We start from the raw sequence: 13,467 nt of genomic DNA on the forward strand, positions 1-13,467 counted from the left end.
TACACACACACATGCACACACATACACACACTGCCTTACTCTCTCTCTTTCTTGTCAGGTTTATTTATACTGGGGAGGAATGGCTGAGATCAGAGGAGAGGGCACATGGAGGAAGAGGCCTGTGTGTGTGTGTGTGTGTGTGTGTGTGTGTGTGTGTGAGAGAGAGAGAGAGAGAGAGAGAGAGAGAGAGAGAGAGAGAAGGAGAGAGATCAGGAGTCTGACCGACTGACCTACAGTCTAATTATGTATCATTATCAGGAGACACAAACTGATCTAAATTACTACAACAGCTCCCATTCACATAGATTACACAGAGCAGACCAACACACACACACACACACACACACACACGCACGCACGCACGCACGCACGCACACACACACACACACACACACAGAATGCAGACCCCCATTCAACACTTAAACAAATAAATATCATATGCCTTCCACACAGAATTCCCCACACCATCTACAACCCCAGTTTGTCTTCAGGTCTGCCTCCCACACAACTCAGGAGAAATACAACCAGCACCTGATACCTTTAACAATATATAACCATCATTTAAAATAAATTTCAGCCTGCAAACATGAGTTCAAGACATTTTTAGGCTGCTGCAAGCACTTTGAACCAGTCATAGCATTTAACATCAGTTATGACAATTTCTGACCTGTAGGCAACCCTTCTAACCCTAGTACGATTTACACAGTTATCAGCACTTATAAATTCCAGTTATAATAAACATATTTGGTAACTTAGCATTACAGCAACAACTCATTTCAAGTCAAGTTTGCGACAGATGTCCATCTGTTACTGAGAATATGTTGCCCCCATACATGTCTAATTATTTGATTGTTTTCTTAAGTTACAGTGTGTTGAGTTCTCAGGGTCACCATACATTTTTGGTGTTAGCAATAATAATAAGCTAACTGTTGGCAAATGGTCTTCTGCTTTACCAACTTAAGTACAGTGTGTTCACTGCTAAACCATCACCTTGTAACACTTGTTTAACAGCCAATATATAAATTCTTGTTCTCAGTTATTTCATTGGCATTTTCTAACATTGTCATACTGGATGATTAGACAGTATTACTAGGTGACTATTAACTCTTTATGGATAAGTAGCAATACTACTATAGTTCTTATTATAAACTATTTCAAACACATTTACAACCCTTGGTTTTGTGCAATGGGTATTCCCAGCATTTCTTCTGAGGTCTAATGACTACAGTGTTGGTTTTTGCAAATCAAACAAATGTCTATTTAAAGCTGCTCTAATCAATGTTCTCATATTAACAATCGGTCAAATGACTCCATCTAATATGAAACCCTACCCTAACCCTACCCTTGAACCCACAGAAAATTATGAACAAATTCTGCACACCGCAGTTCCCCTAACTGCATGGCTTTTTGCTGTCTTTCAGTTGATTTTTTAGTTCAGTCTTACAGCTTGCATCAGCCTACTTTTCAGCCCCAGCAGGCAGTTATTTTCAACAACAAACTCTGTAAGATACCTGCCCAGCCCCAAATGACAGCTACGAAAAGTTAGCAAATAGCTGGTGAATATAGTGCTGCATTTAGCAGCTAAACAACCAGATATTTTTTAGAGACCAAAACTTAACTGAAAGGACAGAATTAAACTCACATTCATTCATCTGGTGGACAAAAACATGAGTACAAATTAATGCTAATGTTGCTCTGTATCTGCTGTATGTGTGGAAAAAGCATCTGTTTGCTAACATGTTTGCCATAAAAAATTTTTATAAGGTGTGCTGCCCCAAAGTGACAAAAAAAAACTGTTTTAAGTGTTTTATTGGCTTATTTACAGTTAATTGATCCATTTGTCACTTATTATTGATGTGCCTTGCCAATATCTTTTTTTCTTTCTCTAGTTAGAAACACCAGGCAAGCGCCTATTGTAACTCAGCAATAAGACATTGTTGCCACTGGTGAAATGTGACTGGTGTGACTGTCAAGGTGCTCCGCAGAGCTATACATGTCTTTTCCAGGCTCCCATTGTTTTGAGGAAATTGTAGCTATGCAAGAGTATAATTTATCCTTGCCGCCATCTGGCTACTGCCAGGCTCTTTGCATTCACTATGTGCACAACGTGCCTGAGACCAATAAACCTCTGCTCTCCAGTATGAAATCACCACATCATCCCAGACCACTTAGTGTCCACAACCTTTACCAAAGATCTGTATTTTTCTGGCTGTTGCTCTAGTAAATGCATGTGTGTCATTCAGACTAATATTGCTCAGGCCCCAGTTCTCTCTCTCTCCAGGGCTTTGTGTCAATTGTTGACATGTTTAGAGCCCAAAAGTGGGGGCTGTCACCAGAATTGGGCGTCCTTCTCTGGACCAACAGCCTTGTCACAAAATACTGCTTGCTCCATCCAGGCTGCTAACATTTTCCAACCGTTGGAGACATGCTAGTTGTCTTCCGGACCTTGCATGAGATTCACATTTGCAGTAGCAAAAATAACTATCTCAAAACCAAACCTAACAGCCAAATGCATTACCTCTACTTCAGGCCCAAATAACTAAATAATGGTAAAAGTGTGCGTTACTGTGACTGAAAAGTAAGAAGGTTCAATATTATACATGCATCAAGCATACTTAACAGCATTAAGTCATTCCAGTAGCTTAGATAGAACTTCATAGTTTCTTATGAGTACCTACAAAGAAGGTGTATCAACATCCTTGAATGGTCTTCACTGGTTTCCAAAGGGTCAATTAGAGTCAAGCAAAAATTTCCAGGCATCCCTAACCAAACTTCTATAACTATTCAGTCTTTTGATTTTGTATAAATCAGCATAGACTAATAAAAGAATACACAGTGATTAGTGTTTTCTCCCGGACTTAAAATTCTATAATTTGGTAAATCTTGGAATTTTTATCAACAAGGGCAATCAAATAACTCCCTTTGTGATTGTTAACACATGGACATATGTATGCTAATGACCTGAAATACTTAAGGAAGCTCAGGTTTAAATCATTCTCAGTATTGTTGAGCTTTATGAAAAGAAGCAAAGGATTTATTTGTTTAATTGTTTTTCCACATCATGAAAATGTACAAGCACAGCTGAGTAAAATGAGATAAATTGTCACTTGATTTCTGCTCTCTCTGAGTTGGAGCAGTTAATAGAAATGCGAATAGGCGTATTTGGGCGCGGAAATGTATGTGCATTAATAATCGAGAAAATATGCATATTTCAAACAAGAAGGAAATCTAGGCGCTTTAAATACAAGAAAGTGTGACAAACGAGAAAGAGAATAATTAAAAGCCTTTACTGTAGAGGCTGAATCATTAAAAAGTGAACGTTTCTCCCACTTTAAGTTTGTGGCAGGACTTCAAAAACCAAAGACACCGAGGAATTATTTGTTGTGCCGATCTCTTATGATTTATGATTTTAATAGCCTAGGTTGAATGACAGCTCAAGGATATGAACATATTGCCATGACAGAGAAAGTAAAGAATACCCTTGGTGGCTTATGAAGCAACTCCGAAAAAAGAAGGAAAAAAAAAAAAGAAAGAAAGAAAACGTTTGACGACCTCAGAGATGCAGCGGACTCCGCGTCCTGAAGCGGGACGTTTTACAGGTGCATTTCACATGAACTTGCGTTTCAAGAGTTCTGATTAAAGTAAAGCTAAACTGTAACTTAGCATTTTATAACTGTCTGCAGTATCGCCTCTGTGGCAAACAGCTAGCCCAGACACAGTGCTTGAACAGTTCTTAATGTTTAACGCAAATGTCCTATCATTATTATTATTTTTGTTGTTAGTATCAGTATTGTTGTTATTGTTGCTGTTATTATTGTTGTTGTTGTTACAACTATCACCCTGCCATTTGACACATGAATCATCACCTTGATACGCTGGACACGGTATCTATCGTCTCCAGAAGTTTGTTTTTATCTGCAGTACTTTCCCAGCTTTCATTTGGTTTCGTTTCCTTTGAAAGAGGGTCCTCTGGAAGAAGCAATAAATGATTTAAGATTAAGGTCAATTCAAATATCTAATACTACAGCTATGTTCCTATGCTATAAAGCCCTCTGATTTCGTGCTTCTTTTGGCTATTGACTTTAAAGGATTTTTTGTTTGTTTTTGTTTTTTTGGGTTGCTACAATTTAAAGATCTTAAGAGAACCTTAAAAAAAAACTAACTTACATATTTACATGCAAAATAGCCTAATTTATATGTAAGCATAATCAATAACAACCAATAAATATGTTGAGATAAAATAAATCACGGGATTTTCCATTCTACCACTTAAAATGAAGATGTAATATAGGTCTAGTTTATAGTCTAACATTTGTGACATTTTTATGATTATCGTCAGTGAACATTTGAAATTAGCAGTGTTTTCTGCTGTCATATCTGTCTTTCACTGTATGATGTATGAAAGCCTGTAATGTATGATTTAAATACAGAAACGGGCATGTATTATATAGGTCGCGGGCTGGCTAGTGTCTGTGTCTATGGCGTGCACAATATGACTATTTGACATCATGTCACCTGGAAGTACGCGGACCAGTGGTTCTTTCATTAGCTCTGCAAGCAAAAAATAAGCCAGACTGAAAACACACAACCCAAAATGCGACCCATCTAAAACATACACCAGGTCTCCCAGTTCGCAGCCCATTGGAGTATTTTTAAATTATAGAATAAAAACTAGTATTTTTAAAGAAAAGATACTATGCATGGCTTCAATAGATGTGATTTGGTACATGGAGACCATGAGAACAAAAAATTACAAATTTGAATTTATGGCTAAATTACTTCCAAACGCCACCTTTATGTCATCTCAAGACACGCATTACAAATTTCATCGTGTCAATAATGATATTAGCGTAATCCAAATTAAAACTGGAGGGCAATGCACCTTTTCACAGTATAGAAAACGAGTGACTATATTTTCTTAAACTACATTTTAAATACTGACCGTATTATGATTACGGTTACATTTGGGTTACCTTGTGTGTAGACAATAGTCATATTACATACAACTTCAAATGCGGCAAACGAGAACACCACCGTCTCACTGTATCTTGACCTTGTAGGCTGATACTTGCTGTGCGTATGAGTGCGCGTGACTAACACGCGCGCGCGCCCGTGTGGGTCCAAGGCCCATTGACATTAAAGAGAAGTAAACAGACGGCACTAGATGAGCGGATGAGGCTTCGCTATTGGTTGACACAGGCTCTTAAGTCAGTTTCTCCTCCCCGGTAGTAAAGATGACGTACCAAATCAATCAAGCTCTCTCTCTCTCGCTCTCTCTCTCTCTCTCTCTCTCTCTCTCTCTCTCTCTCTCTCTCTCTCATACAGACAAACTGGCTATACCATAGATCAGTATCAACCAGCCAGTAGTGACCCAGTGCCTGTCCAGACTGGTCCTTCTGAGGCTGACAGCTGCTAACTGACTCACAGAGGAGAATGAGATGAGATGAAATCTGGAGGGGGAAGGAGATACACGCAGTTTGACTTTTTAAAAGAAGATGAACAGGAATAAGCGCTGCTGTGACTTATAAAGAGAGGAAGCGGAACAATGTCTTAGAAAAGGAGGGGTTGTTTGAACAGAACTGAGCGGCCTACAGGGCCACTATAGACAAGTCTAGCACGGGTCTAGCCTACTGTTGCACCGGCCAGTCGGGCTTCGTCTGGCGGAAGCCGCTGGGGAAATTAGCTATTCAAGATGCAGACATCTGCTCTGGACAACCGTTAATCAGCAAAGAGTTTTACTTTTACAGCATCCAAGAAGGGCCCGTGCGTGTGTGCGCGCGTGCAACGCGCGCACGCGCACACATCCACACACACACACACACACACACACACACAGAAAGATAGATAGAGAGAGAGAGAGAGAGAGAGAGAGAGAAAGAGAGAGAGAGAGAGAGAGAGAGTTTGTGTGTTTGTGTACGCGCGTGAGTGCGTGTTTGTGTGTGTCACTATGAGTCTTGTCTCGGGCTTCTCTCACCACCCGGTCATGCACCACCACGACAGCCACCACTATTCCTTGCATGCGGCGGCGGCTGGTCGGTGTCACGAGGACGCTGGAGCTCCTCCGTACTTTACGAGTTGGCTGATAAGCCACGCGGATATGTCTCCCACCGAATATAGCCTCGCGCCCGGCTACAGCCCAGAGTACCATGGCAACAGCGGCGGCGGGTCTACCGGCGGCTTGGACTCCCACCATCACCATCACCACCACTACGGACCCGGCGGCTTGGTCCAGGGGGCCGGCACCATCTCGGTTAACGGAACCACGGTCGGTATGCACCACCACACACATCCTCGGACCGTGAAACGGAGACCCACGGCCAACCGGAAGGAGAGGCGGCGGACCCAGAGCATCAACTCGGCCTTTGCGGAGCTGAGGGAGTGTATCCCCAACGTGCCGGCCGACACCAAGCTGTCCAAGATCAAGACGTTGCGACTGGCCACCAGCTACATCTCCTACCTGATGGACATCCTGGACAAGGACGGACAGGCAGACACACAGGCTTTCAAGGCCGAGCTGAAGAAGACGGAGGCTCGGGAGGAGCGGAGGAAGAGAGAGGCGGTAAGACCAGTGTGCACACTGACATAAGCTGGAGCCGTTAAATGAAGCCACCTGAAATTTTGATAACAGGAGAGTAAATAACGTAATCAGACAGCAGCCGATCAGTGATCAGCTGAAGGAGGACACGACGCACAGTCTTTTTTTCTCTGAGTAAAACTCGACATAGTCTGCAGCCTCGTTGACACTCCCGTAGTAGTCCACACTTACTCGACATACAGTTCAAACTATGACACTTTTTTGCTGAAAAAAGTAGTCAACATTTAAAAATACATCTCTAACCTCTAATTGAAGGAATTCTTAAATCTTAAATTCCATATGCGTTTGAGTCAGAGCAGTGGACTGGAGCAGGCCGGTGATGAAAGAAAAGAGAAGCAACAGCGTGAAACAGTTGAAAGTTCTGTGGATTAGGAAGCGAGCTTTGAAAGACCTAATGCGATGGAGAGATAAACTATAGGCCATCTTAATGAGGCCTACAGCTACCAGTGGATTGTAAATTTAATTTACCCCTAACTTTGACAGTTGCAGTCACCTTTTTTTTTTTTTTTTTGCTTACATGAGTTGGGCTCTGACCTAAATTCTTAGGTCGATGTAGTCTTTGTAGCGAGAAGATGATACATTGTTGTAATTCTTAAATTTAATTATTCCTCATTCTCAGTAAGGTTAATGACTACGGGTCACAGCTGACCATCCCGTAATCTCTCCATGAGTAGGTAGTCAAAAAGGCAGCAGCGGAGGCGAATGCGTAACTTTGTCACAGAAACAACATTCCTTTTGTTTTACAGAGTAAGTGATCCATTATGGTTCTGTTCGACATTGATGCAGCCACTCTCACATTCGAAAAAAACTACTCCAAACTTCTTAACAAAAAAAAACAACAACAAAAAAACAAAACAAAAAAAACAAAACATCATTTCGAAAATGTTGGCCAGTTCATCTTTCTTAAAAAACATTAGACTACTGATTCCGTTCTGCACGGCATATAATCCACTAAATGCAACTTCATTTACTCTAAATAAATGCTACTTCTGCTCTTTATAAAAAGAGAAGCGTGGACAAATTGCTCAAAATATACAAGCATTAAAATAACGTTGTATTGTGTAGCAGAACACACGTCAGTGGAATTTGTGGAGGATCCTGCACGGCTGGTTGTTAAGATCGTGAGCCATTCGCCATCGTTGTCTTAATGCAAACACGCACATTTTTTGCAAGGACAGCGTTGTGTTGGCTGGACGGGACAGACAGCTGGCCGACAGTCATTCCAGTGTTGTGTCAGTGTGTGATCGACTGCTTTATCTTCGCTTTTACATAAATGGGCTGTTTTCTGTACCGAGACAAAAATATTACAATGAAAAAGTCGAACTTTTAAACAGGAGCTAGGTGGCTCTAATTTGACCGAGATTCACTTACACGCCTCGGATACTTAGCTGATTGATTATAGGCTAATTTAATTCATTGAGAAAATGACGACGGAAGACCAATAGGCCTAAAAGAGTTAACTCTCTGTCGCAGGACATGTAAATTAGGAAAGCGATGTTCTGTAAGATCTTTTTTTTTTTTTTTTATAAATGATATCCCCCCCCTCTCTCTCTCTTCCTCTCTCTCTCCTCTCTCTCTCTCTCTCTCTCTCTCTCTCTCTCTCCTCTCTCTCTCTCTCTCTATATATATATATATATATATATATATATATATGCACGTAGGCATACCTGCACCTACCATTTATCCAGACCATTACAGGCTTTCAATGTCGACCGTCCAAAGTCCATTTTAGACTTCCACAACCAGCTCAATGTGTCTGAGTTATGTGAATGCTAGAAGCAGCATAAACCAAACTAAAAGGAGCATCACAGGCAACACAAATGGAAAATAATCTTCAAGCCCATAGGGCAGAGGAATTTAAAACACAAGTGAAGCACAAGAGGTGACTGGTAAAGAGAGTAAAAGTCAAATATGTGTTTTTACACATTTTTAGAAAGGGCACTTGACTCCTTAACCATCAACAAACATAGAAACAACAATAGAAAGATAAAAAGATTTGTACACAATAATGGTCAAGTCTAAATGATTGAGTGGATTTAACAGTGGAGCCAGAAAATTGGTTGCCATCCTCAGACAGCTTGGAGCCAGAAGGGGCCAGGTTCAGCCATGCAGACCCACTACTATTATTCCTTGCAACTCTTTTTTGATGGTTTTGTCCTAAGAACCCGCTATATTATCCACATAGTTTTGGTTCCAGCTCTGTCCACTCTGTCCGCTCTCTCCACCCATATCCTATGGCTATATCTTTACAAGGTCCTGTCGTTGCTAAAGATTTAGAGTTTGGCACATCTAAGAGATTTAAACCCATTTCATCTGTCTTTATAGTTGCGCTTTGCATTCACAGGAGTTCAGTTGATCCACATTCATTGGCATAAATGTACATGTGCTCTGTCAAACACAGTAGCCTGCAGTGTCAGATTGCTAATATATATATATATATATATATATATATATATATATATATATATATATATATATATATATATATATATATATATATATATATATATATTCATATATTCATATATTCATATATTCATTATCATTGGCAATTTATGTATTACTACATACAAACAGAACTAAGTCATTGATTCTACATGCTTTAACAAAACTAGCTGCCGGTTGTTCTGCCTGTTGTTTTTGGCACACATTCTTTCTATTAATAATCATCACTACTGCATCTTGCCTTTTCCAGAGCTAACACCAAGCTTTAGTCCAACAGGGAATTGTGTATAGAAACACAGCAAATACATGACCATACATAGCAGGTCTGAGTAGTTTAGAAAATAGAACAGAATAATTATTTCCTTTCTGTTGCCTAACTTGCTGCCTATAGGAAGTGTGGTGCATAATGGAAACCAGACAGCATTTTTTCCCTCATATTTCAAACTACAATCACTAATAGGAGAATGTAATCCTGTTAATAACTCATGTCAACTCTTTCATGACACTCCAGTCCTGGATTCAAATACACACTGCCCTGCTACAACTGTGCCACATATGTATTATATTGTATTATTGGATAGAATTAACTTTTATTAAAAAACTATAAGTGAGGTTGATACTCATTGGAGCAAAAGAAAACCCTTAATGTTGCTTCTACTCATCAGACTGCTCTTATATTAATGAAGATGTAGTAAACCCAGAAGGGAATTTAGTCTAATTAAGCGTAGGGACCTGTAAGCTTGGTGGAAACAGGCTGGCACAATGTGGGTTTGTTTACTTTGTTGTACTATAATGGAAGAATCTATCGATCCAGTTTGTGCAAAAGACCTCATTGAGGCAGGGACACAACAACACTTTTGGATTTTATCAAGACAAATCTGCTTTGATCAGTTTTACCTATTTTCAGCCACCTTTGAATCCATCCTTTTTATTATAAATATGTGCATGGTTTTTCATTTCATCTTTTCCAAAAATGTAATTTAGATCATGATCTGAAATGATTTCTGATAGAAAGCTTAAGACATTTTGAAATGACTAGACTTAAGACTGAGTCACAGCACCACTTTCACTGTGCTGCAGTGTCAAGTTTTCAGAAAAAAAGAAACTGTGTAATTGTGGTGCTGTAAGTGATACAGAGTAAATGTGCAGTATAAAGAGAGTTAAAAATTTACATCTCAGCACTGCTTTGTGCAGCCTGACTAGTAAGACACTGGTACTGGTTTTGCTTTCACTGATGTGTAACCTGCAGACTAACAGCCTGGACCTCTGTCTTGACAAATGAGTGTGGCTGTAAACTGGTGTTGTGTGCGCTGCAAGAACCTTAAAAAATCCTTCAGTTAAGTGTAAGCAAATGATAATACAATGGCATCACACGTGAAACTGTACATAAAGATCTACTGCCTTGTTAATGTAGGACTTTAATAGAAGTGGTGATGTGTTACCCAGTGTGACATGTTACAAGATATTTATTGATATTTTTTATTATCTTGGTAAGTCATGGGCCTCGTACAGTCTTCAAACGTGTAATAAAAAAAATATTAATAATATGTTAGGGCTTATTAAATTTGATGAACACTTTAGATTTTTTGTCTAATAATTTTGAAAAATAATCTGTTCATGTAATGACATTATAATCTTCTTGTAATCCATAATGGTGGCGTGTCTGTAATAATAACAGAATGGAGGCCGAAGATAACTCAATGTGTAAAATCAGATTTCTCATTCAGTTAGTATTTCAGCCGTATTCATTCTTCTCCTCGTCGTCGTTATTGTTATTATTGCTCCCTTCTTGTTACTACTTTGGAATTCGACATTTTATAGAACCTACATAACTCGTAACGTTTTGTTCTGAATGAAGAACATGTCGCGCGGTCAGCTGAAGCCAAGAGACTGGAGCCTACGACAGAAGAACATAACACAATAAAAACCATGGGGATTAACTTGTTTAGATGTCTGCTGTCGCTTCTCTTGCTCCTCCTATTTGCAATAGTTGTAGACGCGGTCTGCTGGCAACACTTGTTTTATTGCACCTTGTGTCTTCATTAACGCACTGGAACCGAAATAACATATTTGCAAATTCGGTCGGTTTTCTCCGCACAGTTGGCCACAGTTGGTTATATATATATATATATATATATATATATATACACACACACACACACACACACACACACACACACACACACACACACACACACACAGAATCATCCTGAATTCACAGATCCGACAGTTTCACTCAAATCGTCTGATCTTTTATTAGTATACGCACATTTCTGGAAAAGCACCAACGTTTAGAACTACAGAGGTCTCTATTATTAAACTCGTGTCCTTTGCTGTCTGCTTTTCTGGAACTGGGTAATCTAAATTACTAATAGCAGGGCACTTAAAAGATGAAATAGCATCATATTGACAAGTAAAAGCAAATCTCTCAGTGGTGAAAATATCAAAATCAGGATACTGCTTCCTACATTCGAAAACGTAACTGGTAAAGAATTAAAAAAAAGTAAAAACTAATCGTCGAAACAAAATCTTCTCTCGAGGCTCACATTTAATGAGCTTATTACGCTGCGTTTACCGAACCCATGGGTGGTTTACCGCGTCAGAATTGGTAGAGGCAATATTTGGAGCAAACAAGACGACATTACAGTGTCATATTTTTAGGAAGTTTATGATTTGGGAGTGATGCAAATCATGGAGATCCAATGTTTCATCGTGAAAGAACGATGTAAATAAAGATGACATTCAACACTGTTGAGTGTAGCAGGTTTGTGTCACTGTGTCATTATCCAGCGCAGCACCGTCACTGACCGCGCACGACGGTTACTGACGCTCCTCCAGCGGCGCTCAGCTGCACAGTGCAGACAGACTGCCCACACATACATCAATTTTTAAATCTTCACTAATAAATCAGAATTTAATTTGAATACATTTCCAGTTCTGCCTGTGGTCCTGTTACTGAAGTTACAGCATATTGTCTTTCCTCTCATTGATTTAAACTTTGTTGCTCAGTCTAGGCAATTCACTTCAATCAGGTATAATTATTATTATAATAATTATTGTCATTAGGGTAAAGGGATTAATAGGCCTAATCCTTTTAAACGGGATAGAGATACAGACATTATCCCTGTGCGCACGTTTGTATATGTATCTGTGGAGAAGGAAATAAATTAATAAAAATAAAAACGTCTACTATAATGCCATTTCACTATATGTTTGATTCGGCTAAACACATCTTCAGGAATCGCTGTTGGCTGATGGAAGCCTCAATTATGCAAGTAAACATTCACGCTCAGAAAAAAAAAATACAATTAATAGTAGTAGCAGTGGTAGTAGTATTTTATCTTTAACATTAAAGGCAATTTCTTTTTTAGCTGATTTTGCTCACAGTAAATCCTTCAGATTATTTTCCAGGGTTTACAGGAAACATGACTTATATTGCTTGAAAAAACGGATAAGACACACAGACGCACGCACGCGCACACACTAGCAAATTTGAATAGTTTACTAGCCGAATGATGTTGCTGCTGCGCAAGAGTGGTGTCCATATGCATATGAAAGTGTGGTGCTTGTAAACACTTACAGAGTATTCTTCGAATTAACTTTAACATCGTAATGTTAATAAGTCTTGCAGATATCCATAGAAATACCACTGATGTGTGTATGAACTGTGTGTGTTCTGGAGCATTGACCTAATTGGGCTTGTCCCAAATAGGCCAATAAGCGCACTGCATTGCACAGTGAATGAAGGTCAATATATTTAATATCGTTATTTGAACAGTGTTGGTTTCTTCAGCATCTGTATTCGAAAACTGTGAACGTTAGATGAGGTAAAATCACTGGAGATTCGGAGTTTAAGGTCCGCAAAAAACAAGCATATTTTGAGCTTATTATTTCCACGGTGACAAAGGCCGCTGTCAGTCGCCCTTTTATGCTCTAAAATACAGTAACCCATATGAGGGTGATTCTTAACAGCTACTATTATTGTGTGTGCACATGGATCAGTGTGTATAAATGACAATAAATATCGTGTCTGCAGGTGGAGATCCCCAAGACAACCTCATCCTCATCATCCTCATCGTCTTACTCTTCGTCAGCGGGCGATAAGAAGAGTAAAGGACGGACAGGATGGCCTCAACATGTCTGGGCTCTGGAACTTAAACAGTAGCGCCCCCCTCCCTCCTGCCAGTTCATAGTATTCTTTTCCTCATCCAGCTCTGTCCTCGAAGAGACTGACGGCCAATAATGACGCGCTCTGATGAACTGTAAAGGCAGTCATCATCATATCTCTGGACCTGTAGACTGTTATCTTCCCACAGACCGGTGAACGCTGCAGTGGTTGCATAGCTTCATTCCTTTTGCTATAGCGAGATACGAAAAAAGTGACAAATTCCAGTTGTTTTGTTCAATGGTGAGAGTCACCGATAGAA

At 39.7% G+C, this 13,467-nt stretch overlaps 1 protein-coding gene across 2 annotated transcripts; it reads left to right on the forward strand.

Annotated features, from left to right (window-relative positions):
- Nucleotides 1-5,947: 5,947 nt before the first annotated feature.
- On the forward strand, nucleotides 5,948-13,205 carry hand2 (heart and neural crest derivatives expressed 2). 2 transcript variants are annotated; one of them, XM_070987031.1, is made up of 4 exons: nucleotides 5,948-6,559; nucleotides 9,504-9,514; nucleotides 12,356-12,372; nucleotides 13,135-13,205. In XM_070987031.1, exons 1-4 carry the CDS (start codon nucleotides 5,948-5,950, stop codon nucleotides 13,203-13,205), a joined length of 711 nt encoding a protein of 236 aa, XP_070843132.1. The 2 variants fall into 2 exon arrangements, with proteins under 2 accessions (XP_070843132.1, XP_070843122.1); XM_070987021.1 differs by lacking the exons at nucleotides 9,504-9,514; nucleotides 12,356-12,372 and having other exon boundaries at nucleotides 13,077-13,205.
- The last annotated feature ends 262 nt before the right edge of the window (nucleotides 13,206-13,467 follow it).

This window comes from Chaetodon trifascialis, chromosome 2 (assembly GCF_039877785.1).
Source record: "Chaetodon trifascialis isolate fChaTrf1 chromosome 2, fChaTrf1.hap1, whole genome shotgun sequence".
Classification (NCBI taxonomy): Eukaryota; Metazoa; Chordata; class Actinopteri; order Chaetodontiformes; family Chaetodontidae; genus Chaetodon; species Chaetodon trifascialis.

What these genes read in the sequence shown, in the direction of transcription:
- hand2 (XM_070987021.1), top strand. Translation starts at nt 5,948, where the DNA reads ATGAGTCTTGTCTCGGGCTTCTCTCACCACCCGGTCATGCACCACCAC. An exon ending in AGCGGAGGAAGAGAGAGGCG is followed by an intron (nt 6,560 to 13,076) that starts GTAAGACCAGTG and finishes TCGTGTCTGCAG; the next exon opens with GTGGAGATCCCCAAGACAAC.